At 47.5% G+C, this 18,506-nt stretch overlaps 1 protein-coding gene across 1 annotated transcript in view; it reads left to right on the top strand.

Annotated features, from left to right (window-relative positions):
• Positions 1-18,506, top strand: part of LOC122920118 (polycystic kidney disease protein 1-like 3) — a 50,348-nt gene that overhangs the window by 12,245 nt on the left and 19,597 nt on the right. Inside the window, exons 10-21 of the mRNA XM_044269328.1 lie at positions 1,294-1,422; positions 2,127-2,343; positions 3,915-4,108; positions 5,720-5,950; positions 6,026-6,127; positions 6,297-6,472; positions 6,640-6,786; positions 8,739-8,929; positions 10,450-10,652; positions 16,793-16,976; positions 17,051-17,243; positions 17,325-17,544. Of these exons, the coding sequence (XP_044125263.1) occupies positions 1,294-1,422; positions 2,127-2,343; positions 3,915-4,108; positions 5,720-5,950; positions 6,026-6,127; positions 6,297-6,472; positions 6,640-6,786; positions 8,739-8,929; positions 10,450-10,652; positions 16,793-16,976; positions 17,051-17,243; positions 17,325-17,544 (2,187 nt within the window). The remainder of the gene's footprint in view (positions 1-1,293; positions 1,423-2,126; positions 2,344-3,914; positions 4,109-5,719; positions 5,951-6,025; positions 6,128-6,296; positions 6,473-6,639; positions 6,787-8,738; positions 8,930-10,449; positions 10,653-16,792; positions 16,977-17,050; positions 17,244-17,324; positions 17,545-18,506) is intronic.

Here is an 18,506-nt window from a genome sequence, read left to right as displayed (position 1 = left end):
CAACTGCCATGCCGTTAAATGTAGAGACCTTAAGTTTGGATGGAATATCGGTCCCTGCGACGAGGTCCTCCAGAAGGGGAAGATGCCAGGGTTCGTTGGCGAGGAGGGCGATTAGGGATGCGTGCCACATTCGGCGCGGCCAATCTGGGGCCATGAAAATGGCGAGCAGACCTTCGGACCAGATTTTCCGGAGGAGATGAGGAATGAGGGGAAGAGGGGAAAACATGTAAGGAAACGTAAACTGACTCCACGGAAAACTCTGGTCTCCCGTATCCTGGGTGGGAATGCAGGCAGCTAGGACTGCCTGTAATCCAGCTGGAAGAAAGAAAAAAGAGAAAAGAAAAAAAAAATTTAAGAAAAAGCAGACCTGCTAAGCAGGGAGGTCTACCTCCTACAGACACTAGGCTAAAAACTGATTTAGCTTAGTCCCTGTAGGAAGGGTATAGCTGAAGGGAGGAGCTCACACTTTTGTACTTAGTGTCCGCCTCCTAGTGGCAACAGCTATACCCATTGTCAAGCCTGCGTCCCCCAATGATACGGATGAGAAAATATTTTAATGTGTTTCCTAGTGTAACACTGCAGGAAGATGGCACATATTACTCTTTCTTCCAGCCTGGGGATCTGGGTTTCTGTGGTGTTTTTTTATTTATTTATTTTTTTAGACAGTTTTTATTGGGATTTTCAAGTACAAGAGCGGTACAACAAGTACAACATATTAAACAACCCCTTCCCCTTCCTGGTGGTTTAAAGGGGTTGTCTCTCCTCAGCAAATGGCATTTATCTTGCAGATAAAATAACGCAAGGCACTCACTAATGTATTGTGATTGTCCATATTGCCTCCTTTGCTGGCTGGATTCATTTTTCCATCACATTATACACGGCTCATACCCAGGGGTTAGGAGAGGAACTGGTGCATATGTGTACCATGCGCATGGTCCCGGCCAGCGCATTTTACTATACAGCACTGTGCAATCACGACCACCGCTGCTGGATTGCAGGGTGGTCGTAACCCTAGAAATGAACAGTGTATAATGTGATGGAAAAATGAATCCAGCCAGCAAAGGAGGCAATATGGTGAATCTCAATACATTAGCGAGTGCCTTGTATTAACTTTCTCTACATGATAAATGCCATTTATTGACGTGAGAGGACCCCTTTAAGTTTGGATCAGAAGGACCACGTGATGTCTGTGGACCAGGCGTTACTTTTTGTATGTGATATACTAATATGCGTTCTGTAATCGATTGCACACTGTCTCCACAACGTTAACCCCTTCTCTGCTTTTCTTTTTAGCTCTTGGCTCTGTCTGTTAATCCATTTAGTCACCTGTGTCCTGTGGAAATAGTGGGCCCTGTGGTTAACATAATTCTCGGGTCTGATCAGGGTGGCATTGACGTTGACAACATACCAGAGTACATTGAGGTGGGCAGAACTTCTGGATTAATATATTCTCAGTGTGCCATAGTCTGAGACATCCACTTGTGTGTCGAAGGGATGACTGCCAGGCGATGAGGCACAGCTCTGCTCTTAATTTGTAATTGGCTTAATCTTTTTTCTACATTCGTTTTTCTACAATCGTTTTTTGCAAGTCAAGCAATGAATGTCCTTGCAAGTTTGGCATTTTCATCCTGCCAGGCCCTCTCCTCCCTACCTGCTGGATGCAATAATATTATAGAATGTTTGTTCATAATGGCTCATTTTGGATTTTAATTTTTAATTCTGAATGTGTTTTTGTGCACTTAAATTTCTGTTAGCACTTTTAATTACAACACCTGAGATAACCAGCACCGCCCTGCTAGTTTAATGGGGGAGGGATTTCTGTGTTCACCTCTCTATATATACACTGTGTTGGAAATTTACTGTGGAGGTCATGATTAAGAACCATCTGGTTCGAAACATGTAGACCGTACTGGGGCTTATTTCTGGAGGTTTCTATCACCGCTGTACATTTGGTTTGTGGAATAAACGTCAAGCAAGAAAAACAAGGTGCTGGATCTTTCTTCCTTTCCGTTCAAGTTTATAGGCCTTTGCAGTACAATGTGCGAGACACCATGTGCCAGCGATATCAATTATATTAGAACATGTTTTTGTAATTCCCAGTGCAATGTTGTTTTCTTGCTTTTTAGATCGTGTTGATAAAAAACCAGAGCTCACCATCTAATGAATCCCAGATGTACCTGACCAAAGACAAGAACATCATCCTGACTGTAAATGTCACCTCTGCCAACCAATCTGTGGTCCTAAGAGTGGAGCCAGAACTTCCAATACAGCTTATCCTCTATCTCGGATTTGAGGAAAAACCCAACAGCAGCTTCTTCCTGCAGAACATGTCCCTGCCGAACAGTAAGGACCTGTTCATTTACTTTCACACTTGTGGCAGAGGTTTCCGGATCCATCAAAACGCATGCAAACTGATGGCATTTGTCAGAAGGATCAGGATCCTGATCCATATGACAAATGCATTGAAATGCCGGATCCGTCTTTCCTGTGTGATCCGGAAAAAAACAGATCCAGCATTTATTTAATTTCACATTTTTTGCGGTCTGAGCATGCGCAGACCGCAATGCCGGATCCGTTTTGCCGGATCCTGCATTAATGCATTTCAATGGGAAAAAAATGCAAGTGTTCTGGAATTTTGGACGGAGATAAAACCGCAGCATGCTGCGGTATTATTTCCGTCCTGAAAAGTCAAAAAGACTGAACTGAAGACATCCTGATGCATCCTGAACAGATTTCTCTCCATTCAGAATGCATTAGGATAAAACTGATCAGTTCTTTTCTGGTATTGAGCCCCTAAGACAGAACTCGATACCAGAAAAGAATAACGCTAGTGTGAAAGTACCCAGTGAAAGCTGTTCACGCACTGCTGTCATGTTCTTCTCAACATCACAGGGGAGAAGGAGGCAGTCCCTCCCCCCTCCACCGCTGCCACCAATGGGCTGATAGAAGCGAGGAGAAGGGGAGGGGCTGTGACCACTGCGCCACCAATGAATATAGTTTATGCTTAATACAAATGCAGGCTGCGCTGCGGGTGCCGGCCATATCCCATACCCGGCACCCAGCCTCTATGACTGCACGCTGCGATCCGCCGCTATTAACCCCTCAGGTCCCGCACCTGACAGGTTAATAGTGGTGGATCGCAGCACGCAGTCACAGAGGCTGGGTGCCGGGTATTGGATATGGCCGGCACCCGCAGCGCAGCCTGCATTTGTATTAAGCATAAACTATATACAATGGTGGCGCAGTGCACTGAACCCCCCCTCAACCCCAGTAATATAAACTAGAATCATTGGTGGCGCCGTAACCGAAAAAAAAATTCATAATGTGCAATTTGCTATTTTTTAGTCACCTTGTCCCGACAAAAATTAATTAGGACTGTTCTATTATGGTCCAGACGTTCCATAAAATCTGGAATGCACGCGGCTATTTTGTTTTATTTTTTTACCGTGGTATCGAGTATCGCAATACTTTTTTATGATATCGAGTCCAAATTTTGGTATCGTGACAGGTCTGTTTTTTATATTTTATTTTTTATTATTATTATACCGTAATTAAATGGATTTTGAATTTAGCAACCAAAAATTTAAATTTGGCTCCTAAATTTTTCAGGTTAGGAGCGAATGGCTCCTTGATATTTTTTTTTAGTCTGGAGCCCTGATGTTGCATGTCCGATATGTCTGCCACTGGTTGACAGCAGTGGTGTATAGGAGATAGACCAAAATATAGCGTCCGGACTAGGACTTAGGTACTTCAGGATACACCTATAACAGGGCGGTCGGGTTGCAACAGACCCCAGAACAATACATTAAACCACACAAAGCCTGCATTATTCAATTACCCATAAAAGACATCTCCCTGCTCCCAGTTTGTGATCAGGTGTATATTTACATGTTATGTCTTCTCTCTATTGACAGGTGGTTTATATACCTGGGTATTGACTCCAGAGTACTTTGTAAATGGCACCGGTGTTTACTATGTCTGTGTGACTTTGACTAATGGAAGTATATGGGAGCACCGGACAAGTTTGGCTTATTCTGTTAGCCTGTTCGCTGCACAGTGTGTTTACTGGGAAGAAAATTTGAGAATATGGAATGATTATGGCTGCTACGTGAGTACTTGACCTTATATTATATATGGCCAGTGTGTCCCCAATATCAGAGGGGTGTGGCTTCGTGGAAAGTGGGATAACGTCTGTGCGCTTTCCGCAGTTTGTGGAACGGCACGGGCGACCTTTAATATAACTGCCTATTCTTGAAGCCTTATTTGAATTCACTATTAAGTATTTTGCTCCAGAAACCTGGCCGTGTGGTCATACCCTGAGCATACAAAATCTGCTTCTATAATTTGTCTTCTTAGTCCTCATGCACACGGCCGCTGGGCGGCCGTGGCCATATCTCGGCCCGCAAACGGCGGCTCGGCTATCCACGCCCGTCGGCCGCGTGCATCACGGATGCGGACCTATTCACTTGAATGGGTCCGCAATTCTGGAGATGCGGAACGGAGTCACGGAACACCGTAAGCACTACAGAGTGCTTCCGTAGTGTTTCTTTCCGTTGTTCCACACCTCAAATAAATATGACATGTCATTTTTTTTTGCAGTGCGGACAGACCATGGACTAATTCAAGTTGAATGGGTCCAGCCCGCTGCACGGCCGTTGCCTGTGTATTGGCAGTGCGGACAGACCATGGACTAATTCAAGTTGAATGGGTCCAGCCCGCTGCACGGCTGTTGCCTGTGTATTGGGGACCGCAATTGCGGTCCCCGATACACGGAACGGCCGCACAACGGCCGTGTGCATGAGGCCTTAATCAGAGAATTTTTTCATTGGTCTTCTCTACTACGCCTTCTTCATGTTTTCATGTTCGGCTCATGCATACAAACATATTTTCTTTCTGTGTCCGTTCTGTTTTTGTGTACCGTAAGCAGAACTATTCATTTCAATGTTCAGTGACATACTCAGTACTGATGATGTATTCTTAAGGTAGGTCATCAATATCAGATTGGCAGTGGCAAGCAGTGTAATTACATTACCTGTGACCCATTCACTTGAATAGGACGAAGTGTAACTACAACTGCCAGAGGAGCTGAAATTACACCTGCTCGCCGATGCAATGTCAACGGCGAGCAGTGAAGAGAACGCAGCATTTGTTGTAGCACTGCATTTTCTTCAAACAGCTGATCTGCAGGGGTACCCATAGTGAGACCCCTGCCGATCTGATATTAATGAGGATAGGTCATCAATATGGGAAACCGGATAACCCCTTTAAATGGGAGCAGCGCTGTAGAAACCAGGCATGGACACTACACAGTGTACAGACTTCTGGCAACATTTATCTGAATGGGGTTTGCAGAAATCCATGGGCATGCTGCCATTCACATGTGTAAGACAGATTTTTAATTGCAAAAATTTCTTTAACTAGTCTGCTAAATGTAAAATATGTAAATGTACCCCAACCCGCCCTACACCTCTTCCAGTTGGACATGAGCAGCACCAGACTGCAAACAGGGATCTTGGAAATGGTAAGGGATAAAGTATATTAGAAAGTTCTATGCATAGAAATGCTTAGGTAATAGAGAATTTTGTAACGTATGGATAGAATACGAGTCACGACATTGATCTTTAATACAGGGCTCCATTTTATTCACGGGCAAATCTATGCTAATTTTTAGTAAAGTTTGCAGCCTACATAATTTAGAACCTCCATTTTTCTTTAAAAGGTTGGACCCAGAAGCACAGAGTCTGAGACCCACTGTCTGTGCAACCACCTGACCTTTTTTGCAAGTTCTTTCTTGGTCATGCCACATGTTGTGGATCTCAGTGACACTCTTATGCTCTTTGCAAATGTGGCAAATAACCCAGTTGGGCTGGCACTGCTCGCTAGCCTGATAGGATTCTTCCTGATCGTGTTATTTTGGGCCTGGAAAAAAGATAAAGAGGATCTTAAAAAGGTAAGATGCATGACTGGACTGTGGACATGAGGATATGGCTGTATGTGTTCATATTAACATTATGTCATTAATTAGGTCAGGGTTGCCATCCTTGCAGACAACGACCCTGCTTTTCACCATAGATATATGGTCAAAGTATGCACCGGCTATCGTATGGGGTCTGGCACCACCTCACAGGTACATGCTGTGTATATTAAACCTCATATGCGCATGTGAGAATAAATCTTGGATACATTAATCTCAGAGCTTTCTTCAGAGTTTTTTCACATTTCCATTTGTATACAATTGTTATATAAGCAAAACCATGTGATGGAGTTGCTACTTAATTATATCTCTGTTCTCGTAGGTGGTCTTGACCCTATATGGTTCAGAAGGGCAGTCTGATCCCCATCTCCTATCGGATTCTGGGAAAGAAGTGTTCCACAAAGGAGCAGTCGATGTTTTCCTCTTGAAGACACGGTATCTGGGAGAGCTTCACAGCCTGAGACTTTGGCACAGTAACTCTGGAGTCAGTCCTTCTTGGTAAGAGCCGAGGGACAATGCAATAAGCTAGGAACAGATTAATGTATTCTAAAATGTAGTTTGGATTTTTTTTTTTTATGAGAACAGCAAATTTACCATTAGAGTCTATAGGTCTATTCCATAAGCAGCAGTTGAACCAAATCACACCGTTTGACTCCCTCTGACAGGTATGTGCACCGTGTTACTGTGACTGATTTGGCTGCTCAGAAGACGTGGTATTTTCTTTGCGACTCTTGGCTTTCTGCCGACTTTGCTGATTGCCAGATGGATCGAATCTTTGCTTCTGCGTCTAAAGCCAACTTAATGTCTCTGAGGTATGGAATCGCATAAGACAATGAAAGGAAGTGCCACATATGCTTTTTAATGGAAGTGAACCACACAATTATGTACATTTACCAACATTAGATCTCTACACAGCCTCATATCTGCAAGTGCATCTTATAAATGCCTAATACACAGACTTGGCCAGTGACATGTACCCTTGAAGAAAGATGTGCAGTAATTAGCCCTGCAAAATTAAATCCAGCTGCCTAATATAAGTCCCACTCCTGCTGCAAAAACAGCTCTGTCCGTCCCAGTAATGGACTCCATGTGACCTCTGAAGATGTTCTGTGGTATCTGATACCAACACATTAGCAGCAGATCTTTTAAATGTTTTGTCTAAGATTTTGATGTTGATAGTGTATCCTGATAGGTCATCAATATCAGATCGGTGGGTGTCTAACTCCCAGCACCCTTGACAATCAGCTGCTGAAAGAGATGGCGGCGCTCCAGTGAGCGCTGTGGACTCTTCCTAGGCCAGTGACGTTACGTGGCCTTTGTGCAGTTCAGTCCCATTCAAGTGAATATGGCTGAGCAGCAATACTAAGAACATCTCCAATGGGTGACGCTGTGCATAGTAAGCTGCGAAGACAAACAGCTGATCGGTTCCACCCCTGCTTATCTGACATTGATGACCTATTTTCAGATATGTAATTAATATTAAATACTCAGAAAACCCCTTTAAGTCCTGTAAGTTGTGGCCTCCATGAATCGAACTTGCTTTACCTGCGATGCTTGATTATATTGAGGTCTGGGAAATTTGGAAGACAAACTGACATCTTGAACTCTTTGTCATGTTTCTCAAACCATTCCCAAAAATTTCTGCAGTGTGGTTGAGCATTATGCTGCCGAAAGAGACCATTGTCATTAGTGAATACTGCTGCCATTAAATGGGTTGTCTCATTTCACCATTACTAAGGCAGGGTGAGACTAATCCCCAAACACCAGGTGGCTGGGAACAGTAAAGCACGCCAGCACTCCGCTTTTTCAGTAGTTCTCATTGCTGTGCATGAGAGCTACAGAAACATAGTACCACAGCGAGCTCTGCTGTTTCCCTAACTCGGAAAAAGCATAGATTCGTGTGCTATGCTGTTTAAGTAGTTCTCATGCACTGCAATAGGAGCTACTAAAACAAGGGAGGGCTAGCCTGCTTCCCTGTTTCACAGCCCACTGGTGGTCGGAGTTTAGTTTCATCTCGGCTTAGTGACGGTGAGATGAGACAACTCCAGTAAGAGTGTTCTTGGTCGGTACAGTGATTAGAGGTGGAAAGTGCCACATTTACATGAAAGCCAAAGTTTCCCATAGAACAATGCCCAGAGCATCACACTGCCTCCCCAGCTTATATTTTTATGTAGTGCATCCTGGTAAACATGCACCCACCTGTCGGCCTGATTCACCAGACCAGGCCATCTTCTTCCATTGCTCCTTTGTTTGGGTTGATACCTGCACAGACCCATACACAGCAAGCTACAATGCTCTGTATGTTCTGACATGTTTATATTATAGCCGGCACTATAATTTTATCAGATTTGTGCTATGTTATCTCTGCTGTGGGATCAGCTCCCTTTAGGCGCCAATGTTGCCTGTTCACCAGTCGGCCTTCCCTGGACCACCCTTAACCATTGCATACCGGGAACACCCCACTGATCACAAGACCTGCTGTTTTGGAGATGCTTTGACCCAGTCATCTAGCGATCACAGTCTGACCCTTGTCAGGGTTGCTTAGATCATTATTCTTGCAAATTTTTCCTGCTTCCAACTCATCAATTTCAAGAACTCACTGTTCACTTGCAACCCTTGACATGAACCATTGTCACAAGATAATCAATGTTATTCACATTACCTTTAATGCTATGGTACATGTGCCTCTGTTTATTTTATAATACTTTCTTATCTGCATTGCTCTTACTGCACTCTAGCTTTTCTCCCCATTTTATGTTTGCAGGTATCTGCTTTTCTCAGGCACAGTTGAGAAAATCTTGAAAGATCACCTGTGGTTTTCTGTGTGGACTCGTTGCCCCTGGAGCCCATTCACCCGAATGCAGAGAATCTGTTGCTGCATGTGTCTCTTGTTCTGTGGCCTGGTCATTAATATCATGTTCTGGAACGATCATTCAGATGAGGACTCACAGACAGGTACACAAGAACAGACTTGAGACCTAAAGGGCTTGGCCTATTTTCAGTATTGATAACCTATCCTCAGGATAAGATCATCAGTGTCAGATCGGCGGGGGTGGTGGGAGTCTGATCCCCACCAGTCTGATATTGGTGACCTGTCCTGAGTTACACTCCGTCTGCTCCTTCCCATTAAAGTGAATGAAAATTGAGGAGCTGTAATAACACTGCTTTCCACTGCTATGTCGAGGGCGAGCAGGTAAACGTTAAAGAGAAGACAGCACTGCGTTCTCTTCAAACAGCTGATCAGCAGGAGTTGGACCCCTGCCAATCTTTTATTGATGACCCATCCTGAAGAGGGGTCATCAGTATTGGAAACTAGCCAACCACTTTAATTGTAATTCCTTTTAATATTTTAAACCGAGTGGTAATTTTGTTCTCCTGACCAGATGCCCCATTCTCTGTAAATTTACACCCAAATTACAGTTACTCTTTTCTATACAGCCCAAAAAAAATAAAAATTTAGGAATCACTTTGTCGATGTACTGACAACAAGCAGAGATCATGAAAATGGTATGGAAGTGAAACACAAAGTAAACTAAAAACGTATAGAAAGAAGGGACTAATGGACACTGACTGATCAAGTCCAATGACTTCTAATGGACTTCGTCATGGTGCCATAAGGCTGGGTTCACACCTGAGCGTTTTACAGCGCGTTCAAACGCGCTGTAAAACGCTCAACACATGAAAACCAATGCTTCCCTATGGGAATGGTTCTCACCTGGGCGTTTTACAGCGCGTACGATCGCGCTGTAAAACGCCCGACGCATAATCAAGTACTTGAGCTTCTTTGGGGCGTTTTGACGCGCGTTTGTGGCCATAGGACACTGCAGTCAATCACACAAACGCGCGTCAAACGCGCGTTTACTATTACAAAAAACGCGCATAAAAACGCGCGACAAAAACGCGTGTAAAACGCGCGTTTGAGAAACGCTCAGGTGTGAAAGCAGCCTAAAGGTTGCTTTGATCGCAAGAATGGTACTGAATGCTGCTTTAGGGCTCTTTTACATGAGCGGGTGCCGTGCGTGGAATCCATTGCGTGAAAGACTGCCAAACCCCACACCGGATAGCAGAGACCCGGAGCATTAACATGATTGATAATGCTCTTAGCCTCTCAGTGACCTTTTTACCACAAAATTACAGTGGCAACTTTATCTCACTGATTTTGTAGTAAAATGATGACAGAGAGGCATGGAGCATCATCAATCATGCTAATGCTCTGTGTCTCTGCTGTCTGGAACGGGGCTTGGCTCTTTTTTACCCAGCAGATTACCCGCACGGCATCTGCTCGTGTGAAAGAGCCCTTACAGTTCCCGTAAAAAGTGACAGAAACCAAGACAGAGGCTCTGAGCAACAATGTGAACAGAGCCATACCTAAGCTATGTCATGTTAATTCTAGTTAGAATTTACAGTGTATGCTCCTCTGTATTCTCATATGCTTGTCTATACTGTAATCCTGTATGTGATCTATTTGTTTGTAGGGAAGTTTTTTATAACATTCACTCAGATTAAGATCAGCTTCCAGTCCTCTGCCATCCTGCTGCCTGTGAACCTTTTGATTGTACAGATGTTCCAGCTTATCCAAGTACAAGTGAAACAGGTGACGCCAACTCTAAATAAACTGCGTGTCTTCCGCCCTCCAAAACCACCAACCAAAGAGGCTGTGGCACAGCAGCTGCTTAAGGTAAAAGTATTCAATTACTACTATTATATACTTGAGTAAGGTGCTGTACATGGTGTGATCCGGCCACCGGACATGTACTTGCTACTTATGGACTTGCAATCAGCTGTGATCTACGAGCAGATTTCAGGGCTGGACTGCACTGTGCATGGGCATCCATACCTTCGGGACTGAAACCTTGTGGATTTACTGCCACAGACATGTGTGCTCCAAATACACAGAGTAAATGCAATTTAAAGAAATCTTGTCCAGACGCTACAAAACCAATCTGCAGATCAAAGGATTTTAAATCCCCAGCATGCCAATTTATGCAATACACTTTGGAAAAAAAATCAGTGGTTCAAAGGGTTTTAAATACCCAGTATGCCAATTTTATGCAATACTTTGTGTGAAATCTGCAGTAAAATTTGCCACAAATCCAATGTAAATTATGTGATTTTCTCGCCCAATTTCCTTGGGGGACACAGAAGACCTTGGGTATAGCTCATCAGCTCATCTCCATAGGAGGCGTGACACTAAGTGAGAACTGTTAAGCCCCTCCTCCACAGCTATACCCTCAGCCTGGAGAGAGAGACTGCCAGTTTTTGCTTAGTGTCAAAGGAGGCAAGACACTCCCTGCTACTGCAGGGCTGTTTTTCTCCTGTTTGGTTTTTAGTTTTGATTTTTGCTTTTTTCTTTTTCTTCAGATCATCAGGGACAACAGAGACGCACTAGACCTCTCTGTTTCTCCCGGGGTCGAGCTGCGCCAGTGCCGGTCATCCGCACTGCTGCCTCCCCCACAGAAGGCAAGGTGGACCAGGGCAGCCCAGCTCCCCTGCATCCCGCCAGCGCAAGGGTCGCCCGCACGCCAAGTCCCTCTTCCAGCGTCCTGCCACTACGGTGCCAGTAGCTGAAGGGGCGACCCTGCTGGAACGGACCGAGGGTGAAGACGGCTGTGGTAAGAGAGAGGCTTCTCCAGCCCTACGTTCCCCTCATTCCCTCCCCGGTCTCCTGCGTGCTGGACCCCCATACTGGTCCCTGCTGGACCTAGGCTGGCCCCTGAGGTGTCGTTGGGAACAGCCATTTTTCTGGCTCCAGGGCTGTCTCTCATATCCAGCTGTTGCCCAATAATCATATAGCCCCACACCACCACCATACTGGTGACCGCGGGGCGACTATACACTGCCCCTTCATAGGGCATTGCACAGGGGTGAGCAATGGATTGCTGTGGAGGAATTCTGCTTTAGGACCGGAGACCCGCTCCTAGCTGCCTCTGACACAGGGGTTATGCCGGCCCTCCCCCCTTACCGGTCGCAGATTCAGTACAGGGGGCCCGCGCTGACTGCCCTGTCCCTCCTCCACGGGCGCCTGGTCCGTTAGGGCAGGGGGTGCAGTGCGGGACTTCAGGGTCCCCCCCCCCCCCGCCCTCCTTACCGGTGTCTAGGGCCAAGGGCCCGCTCCAGAAGCTGCCGGACGCAAGGCCCTCACGGCCTGCATGTACTGAGCGCGATGCTCCAGCAGGCCCCGGCTGTCTGTTGAGGCTTCCGGTCGGCCGGGAGCCGCAAACTTTTGACCCAGGCTTCGGCCTGCTCGGCCGCAATCCGGCCCTTTGTCTCTGCAGGCCCGCGGGGTGGGCACCCGCGGCCGTTAGTGCATGCGTCAGCCGGCTCCCTCCCGGTCCCGGCCGGGTGCCGCAAACTTTTGACCCAGGCTTCGGCCTGCACGGCCGCAATCCGGCCCTTTGTCTCTGCCGGTCCGCGGGGTGGGCACCCGCGGCCGTTAGTGCATGCGTCAGCCGGCTCCCTCCCGGTCCCGGCCGACCGCCGGTACTCCCGGTCGGCCGGGCGCCGCGAAAATCTAGGCCCCGGCTTCACGGCCTACTAGGCCGCAAACTTCCAGCCTCGGTTGGAGGGGGCGGGAACTTCTCGCGGCGCGAATTCTTCCCGCCTGGAGGTCCCCCGCCCCCAGGGGATCGCAGCGCCGCCCCCTAGGCCGGATGTTTGTTAACCTGTTGGGTACCGGCCGCCAGGGGCCGGCTCCCATCTAGAGGACACCCTCTATGTTCTGGGCTTCCTGGTGGGCCTGTATGAGATTGTGCCCCTGTATGGTGGCCCCTTTTTTTGCCTCAGAGTGGCTGTGTTTTAAAAAAAAAAAAAAAAAAAAAAAAGAATAATGAAGTTAATAAATAACGGAATGGTTGCGCAGGACGCTGCAGCCTGATGCAGTAGTGCTGGCCGCACGCTATGCCCCCCTTCCGTAGGCGGCATGTTGCGATCCTCGGCTGCGGTTCTGGCCAGCTACATGTTCCCCTTCTAGGCGGACCCTTGCCATCTCCCGGGATACGGCGCTGACCAAAGGCAGGCGCCCCGTCTATAGGCAGAACGTCGCCTCTCCTGTTACAGGTTGGCCATGTGCATCACTCTCACTGGATTTAATGCCGGACAGGTGCATGACCCCCTTCTGGGGCAGAAGAATTGCACTCTCACCGGATACGGTGCTGGCCATGTGCACGACCCCCCTCCTTGAGGAGCGCGGCACTCTCAGGGGTGCTTGCACTCTCACCGGATCCGCTGCCAGCCATAGGCATGGCCCCCCCCCCCCCTTCCTTGGGCGGTGGACCGCACTCTCGCTGGCTTTGCTGCCGGCATGGGCATGCCTCCTCTCCTCAGGCGACATACATGCACCTTCACTGACGGTGTTTGTTCTTGCGCCAGTACGTTGCTGGCCATGTGCATGGCCCCGTCCGTGGCGGGGTGCTCGCGCTCTCCTGGGATGCGATGCTGCCATGTGCGGTTCATTGCACCCTCACCGAATACGTTGCTGGCCAGGAGCATGGCCCTCTAAACATGGGTGCGCTGCTTGCACTCCCTTTGGAAACTGTGCTGGCCTTGTGCATGACCACTTCTCATTCCGTGGGCGGTAATTTGCGCGCTCATGAGATTCGCGGCTGTCCTTCTATATGCTGTACTGGACGTTCCCCTTTCATTGGCGAACTACTCGTTGCACTCTCACAAAATTCGGTGTTGGGTGGATTATTGCACAATAATTTAATGCCAGGATAATCCTGTGCATGCCCTTCCCCCTTCACTAGGTCCTTTGGTGCGGGCCTTTGCACTCTTGCCGTCTGCAGAGTTTGCCAGGTGCCTTTCTCTCCCCTTTTCTGGGCGGACTGCTTGCGTTCCATAGCATGCCCCCTGTACTAGCCTTGTGCATAACTCCCTTTCGGGTTGCACTTTGCACTTCCATGGATACTGTGGGATGCTTGGCTGTGCGCTCTGTGCGTTGTTTGGGCCGTGTTTGCCTTCTCCTCCCGTGGGTGGGTTGGCCTTCTCGCTGCCTGCGGTTTGCTAGTACGTATGCCTCCCTTCCTCCTGCGACATACCTTTTTCTCTTGGGGTGAGGCTGCTTGTCGCTAGCTTTGCACTCTTTTCTGAGGAGGTCATTCTGTCCACCTGTATGAGCCTAAGGTGTTGTCCAACACACAACAAATGAATGCCCAATGTATTCACCGCTGTATACCTTGTATATATGTAGACGGGCTCTGCTGGCTCGCTACTGCACCGAGCTGGGTGGCACTCATTCTCTGGTGTGGTCCCGTTGTGACTGCACCAGCCATGTTCATTGGCCCTTCCACCTGGGGAGTGTTCGGGGTACCTTGATGCGTACCCGTTCGTCCTCCCGTGACATTGCTTCCCCGCGCAAGCCGTCGGGTCGAGAGCGTTGTCTTTGGCGCCTTCTGCACTTCAGTCTGATCTGCTACCAGGAACAGACCGCTCCTCTCGGGTAGGTCACCCAACTTCTCTTGGGTGCTCGTCTATCCAGGTCTGAGGGACCTCCACTTTTGGGTTCTTCAGGGTTTTCGCCTTCTGCGAGGCGATGTGCAGGTCGTCTCACAGAGTAGCAGGTATTCGACTTTTGAACTGTCCTGTGGCTTCCCTGTTTGCCATTCCTCCTTTCGGGTTGGAGGGTGTTATGCCGGCCTCTGTCTCGACTGCTTTTCCTCGCCGGCTCGGTCGTTTTGGCTTCCTCTCTGAGTTTGTCACTCCGAGGTGGCTTCTGCACCGGCCAGGCCTCAGAGGCTGTTTCGTCATTGCCCCCTCCCCTTCGGGGGTGAGCATGGTTGTTCACTTGGATGGTTCCGGTGTTACTTGTGGTCTCGTACCGTCTCCCTCGTTTTCGCTGGCAGTACTAGCTGTGTGCCTGTTTGCCAGGCCTATTGCGTTCTGTCCTCCCGCTGGGTGCAGATTGCCTTTCCATTCTGGGCATATGGTCCTGCTGGACTTACCTTTTCGGTAACTTGGGAGGACTACCCTTCGGTCACGGTTGTCCTTGACTTTCCCTCACCAGGACTGTAGAACTCCTTCCTGTGGTGGCTACGTCGACTTGGACTTTGGCCTGTCTTGTCCTGGCATCTGTCGGCTGCTGGGCGGACCCTTCCGGTTTCTTCCGTCTGTCCTTCTGCTCACCCACTCCGGTTGGATACGGGACTATGTTGTTCGGGGGCCGACGGGAGTTTTCTTCCGACCCTTGGGCCGTGTTACTGGTCTGCGCCTGATCACATTGGGTTTTTTTCCCGCTTGCCAGGCGATTCCTGCGAGCGCGCTAGTGTTCGCTCCCGACTGTGCTTCGTCCAGGTTCGGTTGTCGGACTTAGGGTTCTTGACTAGGTTTTGTGGTAAGTGGGGCATTCCCCCACTCTGCTTTTCTCTCCCTTGGTTCTGTCTTTCTCTAGTCCGGCCTGGCCCTGGGACTGGGGCTCTGTTACTGAAGTGTCAAGTGTCGGCGCTGTCCTTCCCCTTGCAGCGTTTTCTGGCCCTCCTGGGCCTGTCATGACCTTCTTCCACAGAGTGGCTCTTTGGTTCCTCTGTACCGTTCCCTGGTACCGCCCTGGGAACTACACACTGAGCTCTTGGCGCTCCCCTTCTTTCCCTTGGTGCCGTTGTAGAAGTTCTCCCTACTCCTGCTGTCCTGTACAGTTGTGTTTTCTGTTGCCATCATGTCTGACGGGTGCCTGATGGGTGGCCCTTCGTGTTCTGTGCCCTCTGTCCTTTTCCAGGACGGGGCTGTTTCTCCATCCCGTCCCTTCCTTCTGAGGGTGGTATCTGCCTTCTTATCTACGAGGCTTTGGTCATCCCCTTCCCGTCTCCGGGAACGGGCGCTTCACCGCTTGGAGATTGTTTGGGTTTGCAGTTGTTACTTGGAGATCTCCGGCTCTTGTCGGCGTTCGGTCTCTTGTGTTTCCAGGATGTCCGCGCAAAGGGTTGACGGCCTCCAGGGTGGCTTTCCTTCGCTCTCTGTGTCTATTGCTGTGGTTACCGCACCAAGGGCAGGGTTCTGCTTTTGGTGTCACCGTTCATTTCACCAGAGCGGTCGGTGCCTCCTGGGCCGGAGGCATAAGGCTTCGGCCATGCTTTTGTGCAAGGCGGTCGCTGGTCTTCCTTGCGCACCTTACTGGGTTCTACAGGGTGCGCACTGGGGCTTCGGCGTCTGCTGCCCTGGGCCGCCTGGTCTGCAGGCGGCGGTTTCTTGATGCCTTCGGGTGCTTTGCCTTGGTTCTGTGGTCCCTCCCCTCTTGGACTGCTATTGAACGTCCCAAGGTCTTCTGTGTCCCCCAAGGAAATTGGGCGAGAAAACGAGATTTTTGTATAACTTACCAGTAAAATCTCTTTCTCGCTCTTTCCTTGGGGGACACAGCACCCACCCATTCTTTGTTTCCGAGTTGTTTTACCCGTTGGGTAGTTGGCTTGTTGGTTCCACTTTTGGACTTTGCCTTTTCTCACTACTTGGACACGCAACTGGCAGTCTCTCTCTCCAGGCTGAGGGTATAGCTGTGGAGGAGGGGCTTAACAGTTCTCACTTAGTGTCACGCCTCCTATGGAGATGAGCTGATGAGCTATACCCAAGGTCTTCTGTGTCCCCCAAGGAAAGAGCGAGAAAGAGATTTTACTGGTAAGTTATACAAAAATCTCGTTTTTGCCATGGATCTGCATTAAAATCCTCAACAGATTTTTGGGCCGCAAATCATATCCCATGTGGACATATACCCTAAATACTATTCAAGTTGAATCGATTTCTGGATAAGCGTGGCAACCATTACAGTGTCCAATAGGGTTGTCACCCAGATTTCTGTCTGCTTTATCTTGACTCTCTGTTCCTGTTTTATAGGATTTAAAAGGTATTGTTGACTACCTACAGAAGTATATAATCCATGTTCTGGGTGAGAGTGCCGACGATCTAACTTCTCCAAAATCTGATTCAGTGATTGCTTATATAGAGACCTTGTCCCATCTGGTAGAATCTTATATTTGTGTTCCAGGAGAAAATTCCCAGAGTAGCAAACATGTGACTGGTGCGTATATCCTACAACCTCGTATGCGAACAACTCTCCTAATTGAAATGATTAATTCCTGTCTTCTGTTGCAGTGATCACCCCACATCAGTGTCACTTCTTACATTACTTCTACAACGTCTTGGAGAACCTCCAGTATCAAGTCTCTTCGGTGGATCTGAATTATGTTCCTAAACCTATTGATTACATACAGGCCTCAAATATTCTCTTTAACCTAAAGGAACTTTTGCAAACCTTTAATGTATCTGGGGCACCTCTCCCAAGCAGGTACCCATTACGAACCATGACCTGTGAGATCAATGTTACATGAATGAGCGAAAGCTTAATGGTGTTTTTTTTCTTCTTTAGCTTGACCACCAGTTTCCCTGTTACCACAAATCAGAAAAGATGTCAGATGCCAAAAATTTTTACCTTCTTGTGTTGGTTTTTCCTGTTTGCAATCAGCTCTTTTTCTGCCTATTACATGGTGCTGATTAGCCTGGACATGACAAAAGACAAGGCCACCAGCTGGCTCATTTCCATTCTGCTCTCACTCTTACAGAGTATCCTCTTGATACCACCTATTAAGGTATGAAGCCAAACCTAAACACTCTGAAAACGGCTCTTTTTGTATTGAATTTTGGGAATATTCAGTGCAACAGCATTTCTAATTACCACAACAGTCAAAATGCACCACCAAAATAGTCACACTTTCAGAATTTGATTAGGATTTCTTGCCACAATCCTCATCAAACTCGCCAACATTCCACTTCCAACACATGTGAATAGATAAATATTTTGTAACCCTGTTCACATATGTTAGAAAAAAAAATCTACACGGATCTCAATACAAGAAAAAATGTTGCATGCTCCTTTTTCATGCAGATTCTGCATAGAAAAGCTGCATGTTGGCTCCACATCAGAATTCCTCATTGTATAACACTGTTCACTTCTGGTGCTAAATAATGCACCATACACCCTTCGAAAGCGTCCGTCACATAAACTTGGTTACCCTTTTTTTCGCATGTGACTGGTATCAGGCGCAGCATTAAAGGACATTTCAAGAGTCATTCATTAAAGAAAAATATCACTGCACCCAAGGAATGCATCAATAAAACCTACAATGAAAGTGTTATAAAACCCGGAGTCCTGTCAATCCTAGGAGATCTGCTAAACATGTGCAGATGATGTATAGATCATAGATCTTCCCCTGAGCACATGCTGGAAACCCTCTCACTACCCCAACCACCGGACTCTTCTCTGCATGTATATAGAGTCCTCAGCAGGAGCAGGACAGCGAGAGATAAGTCAACATGAGAAATGTTTATATGTGTTTTAAAGACTATATATAAACCTTTAGAGGCAATTTTTGTTTTAATAATTTTTGGCTGAAAATCATATTTTCAATTGGCTTTTATAAAAAATATTGAGCCGTTCTGTCACAAAGGGTTAACAGTTTTTTCTAACTGTGTGACTGGTACTTTCACTTTGTGCCCCATCTAATAAATATTATCTCTAAACTACTAAGAGGTCATAAACACTTATTTAAGC

Source organism: Bufo gargarizans, chromosome 10 (genome assembly GCF_014858855.1).
Source record: "Bufo gargarizans isolate SCDJY-AF-19 chromosome 10, ASM1485885v1, whole genome shotgun sequence".
Lineage (NCBI taxonomy): Eukaryota > Metazoa > Chordata > Amphibia > Anura > Bufonidae > Bufo > Bufo gargarizans.
The sequence above is the reverse complement of the archived record's forward strand: the minus strand, read 5'-3'. Positions and strand labels throughout refer to the sequence as shown.